General features: G+C 35.4%; 1 protein-coding gene across 4 annotated transcripts in view; it reads left to right on the top strand.

Annotated features, from left to right (window-relative positions):
- The first annotated feature begins 1,086 nt into the window (after positions 1-1,086).
- The window catches only part of step (cytohesin steppke), a 248,168-nt gene continuing 228,736 nt past the window's right edge, over positions 1,087-20,518 (top strand). The window contains exons 1-2 of one of the 4 annotated variants that reach the window (XM_089638054.1): positions 1,087-1,267; positions 2,101-2,174. In XM_089638054.1, coding sequence (XP_089494180.1) covers positions 1,189-1,267; positions 2,101-2,174 — 153 coding nt within the window. In that variant the 5' untranslated portion in view covers positions 1,087-1,188. Of the gene's footprint in view, positions 1,268-2,100; positions 2,175-12,038; positions 12,239-20,518 lie in introns of those variants that run through there. The other 3 variants (XM_089638049.1, XM_089638053.1, XM_089638052.1) reach the window with 3 other exon arrangements.

Here is a 20,518-nt window from a genome sequence, read left to right as displayed (position 1 = left end):
TAATGAAACACATGAAAATATCCCAGTTCTAGAACCATACTACCTATATGGTACACGGGTAGTTATAATGTGCTAGAACACAGCACATTATATGGCAACAAGATTATTTTATTTTACTTATAAATAAACCGTTAATTCCTAAATGTTACTTTATTATCAATCAATAATAGATTTAGGACCGCTTGCAATTCACATAAATCAAATAATAGAATCAAAGGAAGACAACTACTACATCGAATTGTATGTTTTGTCTCAGAGATGTTTTTTATATTTAGGAAAAATAATCTGCTTTCTAAAGCTATGTTAGATACTCCAATCCAAACAATAGGGTATTTTCACTTTTTTTATGATAGAAAAAAATTACGAAATAATCTTTATTTTTATTTTGACGAATAAATTTTCTATAACGATTTAAATGTGACATTTTCGGTTTACCGCCAAAATAACAAGTTTGTTTTTATTAGCGAATTCGGCGGCAGTCTTACTAGAAATTGGCGGTTCTATGTCACAGTGAAGTTGTAGCCAGTTGGAACCTTTTCGAAATGTTGCGGTTTAGGCGCTAACGGCGTTCGTAGTGTGTGAAAATATCGCACTAAAATGTTTTGAGTTTAATAAGTAATAACTATGCAAAAGTCAGTACGAAGAAAAATCCTTCCTAATAGTTGGAAGTCTGTCCAAAGGTGGACAATGAGAAACTTGTTCGAATGGCTACAACACATTGATGTATTTTAGGCTATGCTACAACCCAAAGCTTTTTAACCCAAGAGTTCATTACTGAAAACTTGGAATCAGTTAAATAGTGTCCACATAAGAAGTTACAAAGGTGCACGTTGCATTGTTTCATTGCCTCGGTCTTTAAATTTTAAATCGCATTTGTCACGGATGAAATGTTTTGTTTACATCTCGAATATTTTGATCATAAATCAACTATCATTTTGATTTTGATATCTGCGTGCCGTGTATTTTATCTGCGCCTGACGGTCAATCGTCTATGGTGAACTTTTTTCTACGGAAAAAATAATTATCCGAGTAGGTTCCCGTTGCATTTGTGAACAGTTGGTAGCTTGTGTTTGGGTTCATAACGGAACAGGTGCATAAATATTCATCAACATGGCCACGGCGGATGATGTTTAGTTGAATAGTGTGTTGATTTTCTTTGATAAATGTTTTTTTCGGTCGTTATTCGCGATGTTAAGTGATTTCGAAAATGTGTCTTTCTGTGCTGCAGGCATATCGGGATGCCATGTAGGAATGTTCACACAATCAGGTCAGTTATTATGTATTTCTCATTGTAACATGTTTGTTTACGATCAACTGTCACAGTTTCGGGGTGAAGTTTTTTAGTTTTATATAAAACTAGCAAATCCTGAGTTGCTAATTGCTCAATAAAACTATAAATGCGTTGTATTTGTGTGTCTTGGAGCCGATTCCGAATCGATTTGTTGACAGTATATTGAGTGTGAGCCAAATCTAATATTACCTTCCTGCATTCTGACACAACATAAGTCATGTATAATGTGTATAATTTTTATTGTCTTGCTCCAAATAATGATTACTCTATTCTTGGAATTCTGAGTCATTGGATAAAACCAAAGGGCTAACATTTCCGAATGAGTGTTTTCCTCTGCAATTACACTTTATGTAATAGTCATAGGTACCTACTAAACCATTTCTAATAATATATTTTGTGGGTCAATTTATCCAAATGCGCAAATTTGTAAATTTGTCACTGTTTTGTAAATATTCCGTGTATAATTTATAGATTTCTTGAATTGAATATGGTTTATACATTTTTAAATTTTAAAGTATGTGTCAATGCTTAAAACTTTTGGGTATGCTTACTATACATTATTTTGCTCAAAATGTAAGTACTACTTTTGACAGGAACTAATTAACCTGAAAACAAAGGCGTTACGCTTAACTGTTTCAGATTTGTCATCTATAACAAGCCTAGCGTAACAAATTAACCTCTAAATTAAAATATACGAGTTTGCCATCTTTTACCTTCTGCCAATAATTTCCTTGTAATTAGATATCCCTTCTTATCTCTTATCATTGAAAACTTGTATGGATTATACTTTTTATTTATCTTCATTCTAGATTTGACGCCAGAGCAACAGAAAATGTTGATCGACATTAGAAGGAGGAAGACAGAGTTACTTCTTGAAATACAGGTAGGCTTTCAACAAATTAAAACTGATGTGATTTGTACACTTTTTTTGTATGTACAATATGCTATTATGATCTTAGGCTCTTGAAAATCCTTTAACCCTTTTACCCTCAAGGATTTATTAGATATGTACTCTACATTATATCACCTCGGTGAATATTAATATTATCATGGTATTGTTTGCAACGATTTGCAAAATTTCTTACCACCCCCAATATACAATAACATAAATATATCTTTTGTTGAAATCCTTTCATATTCTTTATATTTATACTGTTTTTACAGATGTTCCCACTTATGTGAGAACAATCCAGCTAGTTACTCCGTTAATACACATACAATTACAAAAATCTACTCAGGCATAGGATACATTAATTAGCGTATGTCTAAATAAAAAATCAAAATTTATAATACATAATTATATAAAAGCTTGCTCAAATGACAAATATTATAAAGACACACAAGTAAAACATAATATTATAATTAGCGCAACATACTTTTTAGGAACAGAAGAAAACTTTCTCTGAATCTCTATAAATTATCGACGAAAATGTCTACTTCAGCACACTCTACCTTATTATATAGTCGACACATTTGGGTCAGAACACTAACATATTAATTTTATATTCAGGTGAAACATGCTATGGCGTCTTAAACAATGAGAATTGGGAATGCTTATTTGAGTATTGCTAAGACATATAGAAAGTTACTTCCAACTCCCCATAATCTAAAATTTGCTAGAAACGGTAGGGTTTTGTTACAAATAAAAATGCTTGGTACTAACTTGCGTGTTTATTGATCACAAAACTATCAACTGAATGAACAACATAAATAAATTATGCAATGTTAGCTAATCGTAGTCTTGCACGGAGTGCCGCTCTAAACCGCATCTCTCCTCACCTTTGGTCTCCTAGATGGTGGCAGATCAATACTCCACAGACATAATGCAGTATCAAGATGACCGTGAATTATTTTGTGTAAACATATTAGATCAGTCAATTGCCTACTAATTTTAAGTTAATTCATTTTAAGGTATTCAAGACGTACGTCGTGAGATCTAGGTTGGTCATATATATTTATAATACCGTCATGGTTACACATTTACCAAATTTAGTTCAATTTTTGTGCCAATCGGAGACAGTAAATGTAGGTCAACCAGTTGAAGTATCTTAATATTGAATTCTAAAGTGATGGCCATCGAAACGGAGAGACCCAAAGTTTCTACTTTGGCACTGTTCTTAGTGCGACGAATTAAGTTTTATATCCCTTGTGTGACTCGGAAAGCAAACTTTGTGTCAAAATCAAGTCAGCAGTGTTTAAGTCTGTGTAGCATCCCACTGTTATTGAAGTCTTATCTGGTTGATTAACGAGAGAGTTTTGCCAAAATGGTTCGGTTGTTGGAGTCACCACCATAAGAATGAGTGAGAAGCTCTTCTATTTGAGAAATATCATATCCTAGATATTAGTTTGAGGTGCTATTCACAGAAGGCACTTGTAGCAATAAGGTCGAGCTGTCGATAATACAGGAATTCAGGGATAGATAATTATATTACTACCTAGGTCAGGGGCCCAGAATTATTATTACCGCCTTCTATTAAGGACACTGGCCTGATGGCTGTCCAAGCTACATTATAATCTATCATAATAAAAGTCCACAGTGTATTGTTGATCTTGGAGTTTTTATTAAAGATTTGTTAGACACCGGGAGTTACAACTAGAAGTACTATTGTAGCATCAAACCCCTTCTGTTGTTTTTTAATATGTATAATGTAGTTGGACATTTCGGATACTTCCTAGGAAGGGGATCTTATCAAAAGACTTATTTTACCGAATGTGGGTAAAGCAAGAAATATGTGATAGTTCGAGTGTAGATAGATCATAGAGGTTATAGAGTTGTCCAACAGATGTCGGTAGTATATAAGGCCTCTCCTTTGTGGGTACCAAGGTCATGTAAAGTAAAAAAGTAACATTCCATCCACTCTGCTAACTCCTTTGTACAATTTTTTTTTAAATGTCTGAACACTGCACAAGAGTTCTAACGGCCTAGAGCCAGTGGTTCCTTAGACAAATAACTGTGCAGGCGCAATTGGAGCAGTCCGCTCCGGGCGTCGACTTGCCAAAGCGCCAAGAAGTCAAGGAGCCAAGGCGCTGATAATAACATGACACCTAACTCAGCGCCCTTGAGAATTTTATTAGCACCAGGCGCCGTTTGGCTTTGGGCCGGCCCTGTACATATACATTATACCAGAGTCACTGTAGAATTGTAGATAATACTAGAGTCACTGTAGCTACAGTCAGTCGTGTGTCCTTGTAGAATTCCCGTCTAGCCAAAGGTGGAGGAAGAATACCAGTTTATGGTGACCAGTGACGCACTTCGCCTTACCGTAACTACACACTGTGCGTTTCGCTCTGACATGACCGCGTAAATTACTGCCTGCTACCTTTGCATGACTGCGAGTTCAGAATGATAATTAATCTAGAATGCAAGTTTATTTTGCTGAAAATTTCGCTTGTGGGGCTTTTCCGTGTTTTTGTGATTTAACTAATTTTCCACTCCCTTATTTCTTTACTTATTTTAGTCGCGTAGGTTTAGGACACAGTTTCACACTGGCTTCGAGATTATTGGGGAATTCGGACTAATGTGTTGAATTTTCAGTTTTAATTTTTTTTTTTATCTATGCAGTTGAATTAGTTAGACGTTATTTTGGTCTTTCCTAATACTTATTATTATTAAAAAATATATAAATTGTGTAATACACAATTCAAAATGATAATAGCGATATTTTGAATTTATTTTAAACTTGTAAATGCTCATAATATGTCTCCAAATCATGGTTGGATGGCATAGAACTGTCTTGCACAATAATAATGTTTGGATGATTTGTATTTCGCCGTTTTTGTGCAAAATCATCTCAACGGTGCTGTACAAATATATAATACATTTCAACAATGATCTATGTTATTACTAACAATATATTCAAATAATATACAGTACCATACTTACATGGTAGGTCACTTGAGATCAAATTGAAAAACCACTTAAATAAAATTAAAGAAACATTCTTTTGTGGTTTTTTTGTTTTCTTGTAGGTTTTTGACTTTCAAAGAGGGCCCCAAAACTCACTGTGCTCACTTCCCCTTCACGAATTAAAATGGCCCTTAGGATCAGTTAAACGGACGCAATATAAAAAGAAGAAACGCTGTTAGGTTAGGTTAATACGGACACGAACAAACATAAGGCATTGTGAGCATCTCATTACAGTCACGCAATTTTTTTTTACTTTTATGTATTTTCGATTGTATTTTGCGCCTGTATAACGTTTACGTATCCACCGATTTTTTCTTCGTCAGACGCCTAATATATTATCAATATTTATTTTGGATGTAGTATTTCAGTGTGCTTAGAGAAATTCTGCGTCAGTAATGACGTACTTGAGATTGTAATGTGTATTTTTATTGATAACGGTAATGTTTCAAAATACCAACATTTTTTGGGTGCTAAAATTAAAATTGATGATAAGATGGTTTGATGCTATCTTTTCCATACATTTCTGTGTGGCGTGGAAACTTGGAAACTAAACCATATTAATATATATCTATTTAAATCATTGAGGCTTATAGATAGTGCCAGCTTTGGCGTTCGAAGATATCACGGGCATCCGTCGGTTACAAGTGCTCCCCGGGCACAGGTCTCCAGCGATAACTTCAAAGATATTTCATAAGTCGTACTGGAAAATATAGGGAAAGCAATGGTAAAACCTTTCATCGGTAAATAGGATTTTACCATAATCAGTAGTCTTGTATACTGACTTATTAATGTTAAAAACTCGTGGGATATTTGCCATGTGGCGCGCGGCGGCCGGTCACCTTCTACTCGTTTTTTGAGTGCTTTCGCGTTCGAAAGTATTCGGGCGACATCGACAGCCGCCACACACCCCTTCCTACTCCCCGCACGGGAACAATATTTCACACTGATATTGCAAGGAATGTAGAGTCTATTTATATACAACTCAATGGTATGTGCTGTTGTGTCTGGGACTCAAACCGATATCTGAATGTTGATTTGGTGTTCTCCTTCCGGGAACATCGCCAGATGTCATTTTTTTTTTTTTTTTTTTTTAAAAAGAAAGACAAACATTCCCAGGTTACGAATAACCCAACAATGTTTGAAAATCTCCTACTACCACCACAGTAAGCCGAAAATGTTGCTTGTGTTGTGATGGAGGACTTAGCCAGCCGAGGAATCGAACACGCGACGCTCGGGTGAGACCCAAGCGCTATGCCCACTCAACCACTGACCGGTCATTTAGGTGTCCGATTTACACTGCAACTGCACTCACAATTAAAAAAAAATATATATAATCCGGTTGGGACCTTCTAACTTTACATTTAATTAATTTTATATTTATTCGGCTCGCAATTGAAGATGTCCACTTTGATACCATGCTTTTGTAATTATTATACAGCCCGTTCAAGCGAGAATTTTGTTTATTGTTTTTTTTTTACATTGATCCACTTTGAATAGGACAGAATAGCGTGTGGAGCGCATCTATTTAGTGATTATAATTGTGTTTTAATAAAAAAAATATTATTTGTTTTCCCTTCCAAGGCTTTCGAACCATCAACCTATGGACATATGGTATCATGCTTAGGTTTATGAGAAAGACAGACATATTACAACGGAGCTATCAGCGGTATTCTTTTACCAATGTGATTACTCGGCATTATAATGTGCCTATTCCACTGCCCAGGACGGTGATGTTCTTGTGTGTTGTGTGTTATATAATATTATAAAGTAACTGTAATGTTTGTGTGTCTGTATCTGTATATAATGTAAGCAAGTGATGCCGTCCGGTCTATTTATTAGAGTTATTACAACAACTGCTATATTAGTTCAGAGTCGGCCCCACCTCAGCTTGAAGGCCATGCTACTTGCCAGTACTACGTCTTATGAAGTTATTATAATATACTAGATCAGTAGCGTAGCAAAAAAAAATCTAGCCCTCGGGAAATTCGGGCAATTTTTAATTCGGCCTTCCAACGCTTTTCACAGCGCTTTTTTCTATCTACTCTTATCTACTTTCTATCTAAGGTGGTGGAACGTGTGATCAAACGACAAACTGCTCACATACCTCGAAAATAACAAAATTATTAACAACCGTCAATACGAATTTAGGCGGAACCGCTCGTGCGGTGATCTTCTCGCGTATGTGACGCCTGTTTATGGGCGGTGCCTGGAACGTTACGGTGAGACCCAATCGGTTGCACTGGACATTTCCAAGGCTTTTGACCGGGTTTGGCACCCAGGACTTCTCAACAAATTGCCTTCTTACGGACTTCCCGCATCCTTATGTACGTGGATTGCTGACTTCTTGAGGGAAAGGTCGATTCAGACGGTTGTCCCACAGGGTTCGGTTCTGTCTCCGACTTTGATTTTGTTGCACATCAATGACCTTTTGCCGTGTGCACCAATTCACTGTTACGCGGACGACAGTACAGTCCATGATAGCTTTTTGTTTGACAAGCCCCCAAAGGATACACAAACTCCAACAGCTTAAAGGGCTTTGAAGCAGAGAATGGACAGTTACCTCAAGAGGGTTTTCTCTTGGGGTAAGAATAACTTCGTCGAATTTAAGGTTTCAAAGACCCAATCATGTCGGATTATATCTAAAAGGGATCGAAATGATAATCTAGTCTCCTTCAATGGAAGCAATATTCCCAACGTGCCTTCCATTGATATGCTTGGTGTAACTGTAAGTGACCAGCTCAGGCACAAAGGCTCCATCGAAGCCAAAGTCAAGCTCTCCTCACAGAAGCTGGGTGTACTGTACAGGGCCCGCCGATACTGTAGATAGTACGCAACTGCTGACCCTGTACAAATCGCAAGTGCGCCCCACTGTTGCATTTGGCAGCCACCTCTGGTCCGGAGCCCCAAAATACCTGAAAAAACCCTTAACTCTGTGCAGAAACGGACGGTCCATTTGATAAATTCCCCTATCTTAACAGGCGGATTGCAATTTTTAGAGCACAGGCGTCAGGTAGGTATGCTGTCCTTGCTCTACCGGTATTATAATGGAAGATGCTCCGAGGAACTAGCGTCATTGATCCCTTTGACACCGGTGTATAATCGGGCCAACAACATTTGTACACGGTTGACATTTGTCACTCTCGACAAAAATTCGATTTATGTTAAAGTGCTAAAAGAATAGTGGATCGATCTGAGAAGAGACAGAATACGGTGTGAAATATGACGCAGTTGTTTGCGACACCTCGCGGCTCGGAGAAAGGGAATTTATTTTCCTCTCTGCCTAATGAACACCTGTGATTCCCGATGCAGGTCGGGTTCTAGCGGCAGTTTGTCTTCGGATGATGGTTTAGTGGGGCCACACTATGGTGATTTGCACTACAATACAGTGTGTATCAAATCACAAACACCTTAGAACAATAATATCTCTCTGCGAATTTCACTTGAGATGATTATGCACTTTCTACGGCGGTTACGGCCATGCACGACCGATACAGTATGCAGGAACTACATGAAGGATGAGTTCAGAATCGCTTGCGCTAAATATTGCTTTAGAAAATACTATTTAATGTACGCAACTTCTCTGATGGCTTTGGAATAAATTATATTCGCGTAATGTTTTCTCAACGTCACGGACGTCACTACCTCCAGTCAAGTGGTTTCATACTAAATTTCTATTTGAAGTTTATTTAATCAAAACCATGGCCCCTGTTATACACTGACTCCGAGCAGCTTACATTATATCTGCCACGCCACTGGATTAATTCCTAACTTACGAGCTTCTGCCCCCTTCTGTCTTATGACATCAGCCTAATGTATGTTCAGTTGGTGATGTAAATGCACATTATTTTATTTGTAGGAAGCCGACTGCGAACTTATTGAAGGTTGATTAAATGATTTAATTGCATTGACTTATCTGTGCATTATTATTAATTTATTACGAACTGGCAATGCTGTCTGTTTATGTATAATGTGTTAGTATTAAACCTTCAGAAAGGACATTGTAATGATCAATTTATTTACCGTGAAATAAAAACAGATTTTTGTTAAATATGATTTAAGATTTTCACGGCAAAAAGTATTTTTGTTATTTGTTTTTGGGGTGTTATGCCGTGTTGCGCTAACTCCTTCTTTAGCCAACGTTTCGGACACTGCAATGCTGTCCGAAACGTTGGCTAAAGAAGGAGTTAGCGCAATACGGCATAACACCCCAAAAACAAATAACAAAAAGATTTTTTGTTGGTTATTTCAATGTTCGCTTCGTTCCTGCAAGGTTCATTTTACGTTGTAGTAGTAATTGAGCGGGAATATTTAAGTTCCAGAATGGTAGATATTATCATCAGTATTGCTCTGGTCAACGACTACCGAAACGAGAACCGAAACGTTATTTGAAAAGGCATAAACCATGGTTTGTGACCAGATCTGAAAAGATAGGTACTTCCCCACCTTCCTCCTCCGGATTGCCTCCCCTCTGCTTGCATCATACCCCATTTTGGGGATGTCATATTCCCACTGGCTCCGGGCAGTTTGGACTCTTGTGCCTCTATGTATAATTTATTTGTGATTGTGTAATTTTTTTAAATATGTTATCGATTTTTTTATTTTTTTTATTAGACTATGTCATATTTTTGGATGATGTGTTGAGGATCTTATTTAAGTAAAGGAAGGAGATGAAGTACTGGGAAGGTAAAAAGAATGAGGTTTGGGTAGGAATCTACCGATCAGTGTGTCCAGGAGTGACGAACATATGAATATATCCCTCGTACTGCGGTGCAAGATGATGGGTCGAGATACCAGTTGGAAAGGTCAAAGGGTCTCCCCAAACCAGCCTCTCCCGATCTGGTAAACCACGCAGTTTGTGGACAGGCGCATCCAGAATACAACTCACCCAATGAACCCGGGAACCCCTGCTAAATCACCAAACGTTGCGAACCACTTTGAGCGACCCTTTTTTTATATAAAAATATATTTCTTTTATACACGGTGTCCGGAAACTCGTAGTACAAGCGGGAAACTGGAGAATCTACACCACATGGGGAACCCAAAAAAACAAATATGAAAATAGACTACAATAGCAGTTACTAAATTAGATACACAGTAAATGTAAATAAATTAAAGACCTCTATGACAGAGGTGTTGGTTATCCAATAAATGTTTCAAATTCTGTTATGAATTTAATTTGTTTTACATCCTGTCTTATTCCTATTAAATTAGAATATTATTGTTTTGGTTTTACGTAAGTCTGTTAATTTCTCATCACAAGTAGGAAATCTAACACTTATTGAATTTTAAAATTTGAATGTAATAAAAATTACAAAATTCAACTCACAGATTAATAGAAAAAATAATTTAAAATTAAACAATAACTTTGTAAACATCACTTATAGGTAAATACTTAATGCCTTCATATGAAGAAAGAAAAAAATAATATATTGCATGGTTTGGTAGCATTATTACAAGTATTGTAATAATGCTACCTTAACACTTTACAATTCGATATTCATTACCTGGAAAGTTGAGGAATGGATTGATCCCCAGCACAGGTATTCAACTATTTTTTTTTCTATTCACCTTTCCCATGATTTCGCCTACAAGTATCTTTTATATCTATTTCATATCGGGTATTATCAGAACCTAGATCACAAGGCCGGGACACTCATTCAAAGCAGCCTCCTAACTTGTATGGGATTTTACAAAAAAAATCTTTTTTTTTCAATTTATTTTTGTTTATTAAAACATCTTGAAATATTTTAGTTAATTTAATAAAACAAATAAAAATAAGTTTTTTTGAGGTTCCCATACAAGTTAGGAGGCTGATTTGATTCAGTATCCCGGCCTTGTTATATTATACTCCCACGATCTCAGAATTACAGTAAATCATTTATATTTCGACTACCAGTCTTAAAAGGGGGCAGTTTTTTAGGGCAACCCAAATATCAGGTAGAAATTCGACTTTAGAGCTTAGCTTCTTTCTTATTTTGGGGTCTTAGAATTTCTTAGTATGTACTTTAAACAAAAACATCATTAAAATACACTTGACTCTGTCACTAAAAACCTTGCTTATTCTTGAAGTTAAAGCTTTCATAACTTTAACACTTGCTGCCATAAGATATTTATTATAATTTAAGACTACGCAGAAAACTATTACGTAATTTTTTTCAAAAACGAGCAGTTGATTTTGTAAAACTACTTCTCCCTTTTCTTTACATCTATTTTTGTCTTTTTTGCGATGAAGTACCTTTTTTAATTTTTTTGTGAAACCGCTCAAGAGTCCCAACTATTTGGAGCCAGTAAGACTATGGCATCCCCAATTGTCGTACGTTATGAGGCTAGAGATAGTGGGGAGGAGAGAGGAAGGTGTGGAAGTACCTGGACCAGACCACCATTCAGAATTGAAACGTTGCTTGAAATGACTTTAACCGTGTTTGGTGACCAAATCTGAATAGCCAGGTACTTCACCACCTTCCTCTTCCCCATCCTCTACCCCTCTCCATTAACTTCACAACATATCTCAATTGGGGATGCCATTGTCTGCAATCGTCTGCAGTCTCATTGGCTGCAGACGATTGGGAACAGTTGGGACTCTTGTGGGGTATTCACATTTAACAAAAATGTACCGTTGAAATTTAAAGAGGCAAAAATAATTTTTCTTTGCCAATAATCTTTTAGAATATTAAAAAAAACACCAAAAAAGCTGAAACATAAACTGAAAAACTGCAGAATTTCGCGCAAAATTCTTGTTTTCAAATGTGGTGCGCAATTTTCCCGCTAGGTGGCGCTAGTGTCGACACTGCGTTTATCACTGAAATTTCAGTTAGTTGCCGCCAGGCCTTCTCTCCGGCAGGGCTGCGCTCGTTCTCTCCGCGTTTTCAGCGATCGCTGTTCGCGCCTTGTTTACAAGGAGTCGAATTCACAATAATACTTATTATTGTTTACGAATGCTTCGTCACCAGTGAAAAACTCGTATTAAATGAGGTATTTTATGTGAATTGTGCCCGTTTACAGTCCGGTTTTGTGGTATCCTGTTAGTTTTATGTGAAAGGGTATTTTTTAATATTGAATTCCGATGAAATCATTTGGAATTTTCCCTGTGTTATGATTTTGACCGGATAGTGCAATAATTAGTCTTCGATGAAAAGTTTTCAAGCAATGTTTGGATAAGGTTCTTAGTACTGACATATTTTAAATGTTTTTTTTTCAGCTACCTTTGTACTTACTGCCAATAACATTTAAGGATGTGACGATTTTTTCACACTTTATTGCGTGTATCATGCAAATTATTATCCTAACAGTATTATCACAATCACATTGCCAAAAATATATTTAATATATGTTAATCAATTTAACAAATAAACGCTTGGAAGTGCGCATTTCGCAATATTGGCATAATCAGAACCAAACTATGTATTATCATTTTAACGTCTTTTGTGATGCCCCCTTTTATAAAAATTGTAATTTTATTCGTGAGGTTAATTGCTCTTTTTCTAATTAAATTAATTATGTTTAATTTAAATTATCTTATTATGGCACCTGATTATTGCAACTAATTGGGATGTTATATTGTTTTCATTTGTCCTGATTGTAACTTGGTACCAGCTTGTACCATGCGCCTTGATTATGGTCCAGATGTATGGGTTTTTCTTTTTAATTATTATTATTTATTCTATGGATTGTTTTCCTTTTATATGACTACTAGGCCAAACGCGTATTCGAATTGGTCGTTTTTTCGACTCATTGTGCTTACTCTGCTCGAACCTGTCGTCTTCTGTGCTTCTTCACTATCTTCAAGATGAGACCTCAGGTTCTCCGGTACAGAGAATCTGTATATATTTTTTAAAGTTTATGTAGGTACAGTAGTCCCTGAGAGGGGTCGTAGGTACGTCGCATAGACGAAACATCTTCCTTCTCACAAGTCTTGAATGAAAATGAAAAAGACAGAAGATACCAGAACAATGACATCACGTACGACCTCTCTCTAAGAATAATTTATTAGTTAAATTTCTCAAAATTTAATAATGTTAACCGTTTTTTGTCAATTGTTCCGGATTGCCTATAAAATTTTTATTTCTCCTTGTTTTATCGATCTCCCGAATTGAATAGTGATAATAATTGTAGATAATAATAATATTTGGATGATTTGTATAGCGCCGTTTTTGTGCAAAATCACCTCAAGGACGCTATATTGATGCTTTTCAGCAATAAATAGTAAAAATATTATTGTTTTCTTTATTATTCTATTATGCATTTATATTGGTGACCGGGTATCTCATCAAAATGACAATTCAACACGCCTACAAAAAGTGACATGAAGTCATGAAAAGTGATTAAACAAAAACTAGATTAAATAGGTTACAAAGGTAACTGTTTAATTTAGTTGTTGTTTCATCATTTTAATGACTCTATCACTTTTGAAAGACGTTGAATTTTCATTTTGATGAAATATCATGGAACCTTTCATATTATGCTTCACAATTTTAACTTAGTATAGAAAATATTATACCTAGAAAGGTATGTACATAAATATATAAACCGAAAGTAACTACAGTACGTAGATATGAAGATATTTTAACACGGTAAATTAGCGCATTCTTTTTAATTACAATTTTTTAAAATTACAATTCTGCTGATTACGTATGCCCTATTACGATAGACATACATAATTTATGTAAGAACTAACAAAAAAAATATTTTGAAGAAACAAATAAAAAAATATACGGGAACATGACATATTATGATAAAAACATAATACATATTATCATAATATAAACCGTAATAGAAATAAAGATTAAACTGAATGATAAAAAGATATTTCAAAGAAAATAAAGATCAAAATATTAAAAGTAAGATTAAAATATATCAATTATTTTATATCACAAACTTGAACACAGGTTAATCATGGTACGTACTTATCTAGAAGTTTACATGTTTACGGTCATATTTCAATGTTTAAAAAAATATATAGATCGAATCAAGTCTTTAAAAAAAGCTCGTCTCGTTTCAAATATCCAATGTTGAATACGGATAGTAAAATGAGTTTTAGAATTAGTTGACTTTGTATCGGTATTGTATTGGTCCGCTTTATTATCTCATTTTAACCAAACATAGATATTATTTACTTTTTTTAAAGAAAGGCATTCCCGGGTTACGAATAACCTGACAATATTTGAAAATCTTTTACTTCCACCACAGTAAGCGGAACATTTTGCTTGTTTTATGGAGGACTTAGCCAGACGAGGAATTGAACACACTACGCCTGGTGGGACCCAAATGCGATGCCAACTCAGCCACCGTCCGGTCAATTGTTTAAGAGACAGCTACAAGCCAAAAATGTGTATATTCTTTGTATACCTTATACTGTAGGTAAAATGCATTAAAATCGCTTGATAAACGGAGTCTAGAATCGTTCGATTTCAAGCACAAAACTGTTTTTTTAATTCATTTTGTAAATAATTTTATAATAAAGCAAAAAAGTTAATCAAGTGAAACTGTCACAGATAATCTTAGCTATAATACTGTATTTTTAAAAACTTGTTTCACTTATGCGTTCATACATTTCTATTGAAAAAATATTTTTTTTGATAGTTTACATTTATATTTTTATACATTTATATTATTGAGTAATTTATTATTTTATTTGTATTCTACTCAAGCGAAACGATAGGAAAATCTTCAATTTATCTAAAGTATATTTTTTGGTAATCATAATGTACACCAATTCGTTATAAAGATTAATCAAAATAGTGATTTAGCATTAGACTTCGCCTTAATATAATTGTACAATTCAGAGCAGACGGTCGATTTGATAATTGAATTAATAATTATTGTAATGATGTTTTCTCCCAGCTTGGTTAAATGAAATGATAATTTGTTGGGCTAGTGCGGTCATGTGTTTGCGAAATGGTTGATAAGATACGATGAGCAACACTGACGCACAATTTCTGTTTACTTTGTTGATAAGTTCCTCCGTTTATTAACTATGCAAGCACCCACTGTTGACTTTTAGTTTTTTGCCAATTTTACAATAGGATAAACATAAAGATGCGTACATTGTAAAACAGAGTTTTCCAAACTTATTTATTGTTTGTTATTCAAAATCAACCCGTAACAAACAAAGTTTGTTTTTTTACTATAATACTACTACTAATTATTTTACTATAGTAAAATATTTTATATCGACTCGAGAGATTTATGTCATCTTATTACCATATTATTTAATTAATACCTTTCCTTGAAATATAAAGTCAACTGAGTAGTTACTTACTGTGTTAAAAAGTGAACGATTTAGTTGCCACTTATCACTGTACTTGTTACTGCCTTGTTACTGTCCTTATACTGCCCTTTATTTCCTATGGATCTCCGGCATCCGATGAGCTAGATCACTTGATTTAATCCAAATTAAATATTTATATCCTCACTAATAAACGTGTTTTAGATTTTACACAACTGAAAAATAAACATATGACATACCTTAATGGTTGTTTATCATTTGCGTAAAATTTAAATCAAGTTTATTAATAATGGAGAAAATGTGTATTTAGTACTTCCTACAAATAATTGTTATATTTTTAATCATTGATGAAGATATGATATTTTAATATAACTATAAACGAAATATGTGTGTCATCAGTTAGATATATTTTTAGTTTAGTAAACGTAATCGCTCAACTCAATCTACGAATACACCGAGAAAATATATACTACATACAAATAACACTCTGTTAAAATGTGGCACGTTATCAAGCTAGATTTCTTCGATTTCCCAAGTGAAATCTTAAACTACGATTTCTAGATTACTTTGAAAACTCTGTACAATCTATCTTCTGAATACGGCGTAGATCATTCTATTTTATGTGAATATCGCGTCTTCACACAAAATAGAATGATAATAGCACAGAAGACTTTAATTTCCCAGAACGAGTGGGTCCATGGCACCTCCGATTGTTGTAGTTTCTTAATTTACACTGTTAACTATCCCGCAGCCAAGTGGGGGAGTAGGTAGTACCCAAAATTACTATCCTCCTTATATTAGCTTTAATACTTGACATCATTTTATGTATTCTTGCGCTAATACATAATTATAATAATAATAATAATAACATGGCTTTATATAGCGCGGTGTAGTGTCATTTCTCTTCAAGTGCGCTAACTATAACAGACTTAAAAACGGTAATTCAGTATTAGTGGTCATGTTCTTAAAGTTATTCCTACAGTTTGCCTTACCCAATACAGATCTAATATTATAACACTAAATATACTGTTTATACAAAGTGATGACAAAACTTATAATAACAATAACAGCAGGACAGGACAAAACTAAAATATAATATAAAACAGGAGGCAGTTTGCAAATCTGGACTCTGTTAGTCTATTTCCAATGTGGCCAATATAGATTCAGGACGTTTATTTAAATACGTCCCTTTTGATTGACGAGCAATTTCCTCTGCGCGTAATAAGATTTTCCTAGGAGGTGGAGGGGTGGGGGTGAGTCGTCGTCGCGTCACTCACAATCAGATTTGTTTTGGCCTGCTCCCTCACCATGGCTGGACCCGCTAGATTAAATTAACCCTTTCCTTTCTGCGATCCTGTCCCTTATTCGACCATTTTTATTCACGAGACTTGATGAATTCGCATTGCGGAATATATTTCAAATTGTTCAAACCTAATATATCATTTTTATCTCGTTATGATGTTCTAATAAGGTTTAAATCATTTTCATCCTCACCTTTCTGCGATCCTGCCCTTCAACCATTAGCTGAAATCCCCGGCGTTGCCCGGGCTATACGCAGAGTTTTTAGAAATCAGATGTAGAAGGTAATAATGCTCTAATGTTTACCATATATTCTCATATAATAGATCAGGTGGGGACGCAGCATTAGCCACTGTGTATCTTTCAAATACTGAAAATTCTAAATTTAAAATTATTGCTGTTTTGTTTGTCTATGCATAACATCTGTTTTAAGTCCACTTGTATCCACAAGGTACCTACCCAGAACGGCCAGAACACAGAGTTTTTTGCTGCCCCTTATTTGTCCGTTTCCCTTTCACGGTCTGCTGCCCGTAGCTCTACTCTACAATGTGGATTTACAACAATAAGAATACCTCAGGGATCCCCGCAGGACTCGTTCTAAGGATTCATTGTTGGGCAGACAGAAAGGAGCGGTGATGCACTGCTAGGATATTGGATTCATCACAAAACCATGTGTTTTTGTTTTTTCGGGTCCTTTTCTTTCCCAACAGCGTTATTCTGTATTATTATGTTTCGGACGTGTGGTGTTCATAAATGTGTCATCGACATGAAACATGAGATAATGATAATATTATTATAGCCTTCCGCAGTTGGAATACGCTTTATTTTAATGAACGTCGGAAGTCAGCATTATAATAATGTGTACCAGATTTATTTTACCTACTTTGTAAAATAATCACATTTTGCATTTACTAATTGGTAGAATTGTTGTATTGGGTTACTTTTCATGGCGTAATTTTTATGATGTATTACTCGAATGTTAACACTTAATATTTAACGAGATTGTTAAATTGTCGTATTTTTCAAAAGATATTTATGAAAAGTCACGGACCGCCACGTACCTTAAACCCACTTGTTCAAAAACAATTTTTAAAAAAAATCTTTCACATGTCGACACTGGTCACTCGGCCAATTCCTCTAGCTGTCCAATTCCTAATGATTTTATATGTTTTTGTAGAAAAATAAAATCAAAAAAGTCACCGGACCTCCAAATTTCATTTACATTTTGTACTCCAAATATTTTTTTGTTTTATATTACCTCCACACAGGAGGCCCTGAAGAAAATAATTTCCCTCAGGGCCTATGTCATCTTTGGGGATGCTGTGTGGGGGGTCTTTTTGTGGAGAGGAAGGAGTGAACATGGTCTCTTGAAGAGTCCCATGTTGTAGGAGGGAGGAAACACAGAGGCCGGCAGTTCGTTCCACAGCCGAGCTGTTGAACTTATTAAGAACGAATCGTAGAAGCGACCCGAGCGATGTGACAAATGTCAACCGTGATATCAGTAATCACTGGTTAAAGTAAGTTAAGTAAGTCCCCTAACACCGTGTATGAATGTGGACGAAACAAGAACTGTCCGCCAGGAGTTCTTGGATCTTCCTCTCTGCTTTGCTCTATTTATATAGTAATAGACTGTAATAACATCTATTGAATAATTTAAACGCGTACTCGATTCTGCCACCACTTGTATCACAAAAATTGTTTTAATTCGTGCGTAACGATTCTGTGTTTTTATTCTCCGTTGCTTTTATGTACAACCGGACTTATGAATTATAGCTTTTTTCATATCCGTCCTGTGGCTGCCCGTCCACCCGTGACACCCCTTTCCGCTCCTCCCACTCCACCCACTCACCCTGCGATTATACCACAGATCCTATTCTGTTATTCACTACCCTACTGCCTGTAAACCTACTGACGGTAAAACGCTTGAACCGTGAACTCGACCTTAGGGACAGTTTTTTCATAGAACTTCAGAAATTCATCAAATTTCAAGGTTAATTCAAGTTCTGTTATTAGACCATTATGAGCCAGTTCTTTCGCAGAACTTGAATATTAACTTTGAAAATTGATGTATTGTTCAAGTTCTGTGAAACAACTCTGACCCTTACATGGAGGAAAATGAGTATTGCTAATTTATTAATTCATTATTGGTGATCGGTTAGAAACGGGATTGCAGGCCTTAAACGAATGAATTAACGGATTTCACGCTGATATTTAATTTAATTTGAATACATGTAAAGGCCTACAATCCCGTTTTTAACCAGATTACCAATAATTCGAAGAGATTTTTTAATACATTAGCAATACTCATTTTAGTCCATGCAGTGTCGGTGGCAATGTATAATAATGAAACTAAATTGAGCTCGAATGCCAAACGTGAACAAAAAATACTTGGTTCGTTATTATTGCGTATTTTTTTAACCAATACTTTGTAATTGTTCAAATCATAAACGTCGAAATTACACGTGAAATTAGATTATTATGTGCTTGAGAACGAACGTAATGCAGCTGATGCATCGGCCAAAGTTTGGTGGCTGGTTGTGGGCATAAATTATTATGAGGCACTTTCTGTTGCCGCCAGTTTTATGCTTCGTTTCCACCCACGTCAGTTTATTTCCTTTATCTGTGTATCCAATACTTTCTCCGCTTGAAATCAATACACAGTATATTTCCATTGAAAAAAATCGCCGAAAATACGCCATATAATTTTCATTTCCCAATGGAAATCTGGGTTAGCTATTGACATTGCTACCAGACAATAATGCGCACATCTTTATACAAACCGTAAATATAATAATATTTGGCTAATTTATATAGCGCCGTTTTCGTGAGAAATCACCTCAAGGGCGCTGATATAGTGTTCTTCTTCGTAAAACTTCTGGGGAGGAATTACCAACCTTAAAATCATTAATGACTTTAAGGTGAAACAGATGTGACAATTCCCATACAATCTATTTTTCAGCCACATTTGAAAACTACAGATAATATTTTATTTATTTTAGTACCGAAAAATAATACTCGTAATGAGTTTATCGCGAACGAAAATTTCACTGTTCTATCACTTATAATAACCAAGTAATTAAATTAACAAAAGTAATTATTTTATGCGGGCACCGCCAGCCGAAATGCCCGAATCCGTGTTAGAAGGAGACAAACATATGTGCGAGCCATATGTTTCACGTGCACGCTATTAGCCCATTCCTACGGTGTTAAAGTGGTCAGTAAAAATGTCAATTTGCGCGGCTTGATTTGTTATTCTGATAGAATGTTCGTTTTGCTTTTTTACGAATGTTCCAGTATTACTCGTCGCAAGGAACATTTGCGGTTTTGGCACGCAGTAAAAAAGGCAAAATTAACTGTATAATAATTATAGTGAGAGCGGTTGTAATTATTTAGAACTTTCTTAAATCTGTAACTATCACTAGCTAGACGCCCGCCAATTCACATTCTCTCATTCATTCATTCAACAGTCGATTGTCTGCCGCGGTTTGAAGTGACTTTTTTCGATTTTGTACAGCATTGTTATTCCATAAAAATGAGGCGTGCCCTTTATAAGAATCATCAGTATTCCGGGAAAAGAGTGAATCCAAGACTAAGTGCGAACGGGATGAAACGTCAGCACGGCGAATCGGAATACAGGTAAGTATTATGAAATTATTTCAAAATATTTTATTATTTTTTAAATATTTTCTCGGTACCTACCTAACTAACTAACCATCACGCTTGTTATTTTATGACCCATGTCGCTCGTTTGGTATAGGGTGATTCATATTTAATGTTGCTCAAAAATTATACTCCT

Source organism: Hesperophylax consimilis, chromosome 12, assembly GCF_061612785.1.
Source record: "Hesperophylax consimilis isolate HC1 chromosome 12, BYU_Hcon_1.0, whole genome shotgun sequence".
Lineage (NCBI taxonomy): Eukaryota > Metazoa > Arthropoda > Insecta > Trichoptera > Limnephilidae > Hesperophylax > Hesperophylax consimilis.
The sequence above is the reverse complement of the archived record's forward strand: the minus strand, read 5'-3'. Positions and strand labels throughout refer to the sequence as shown.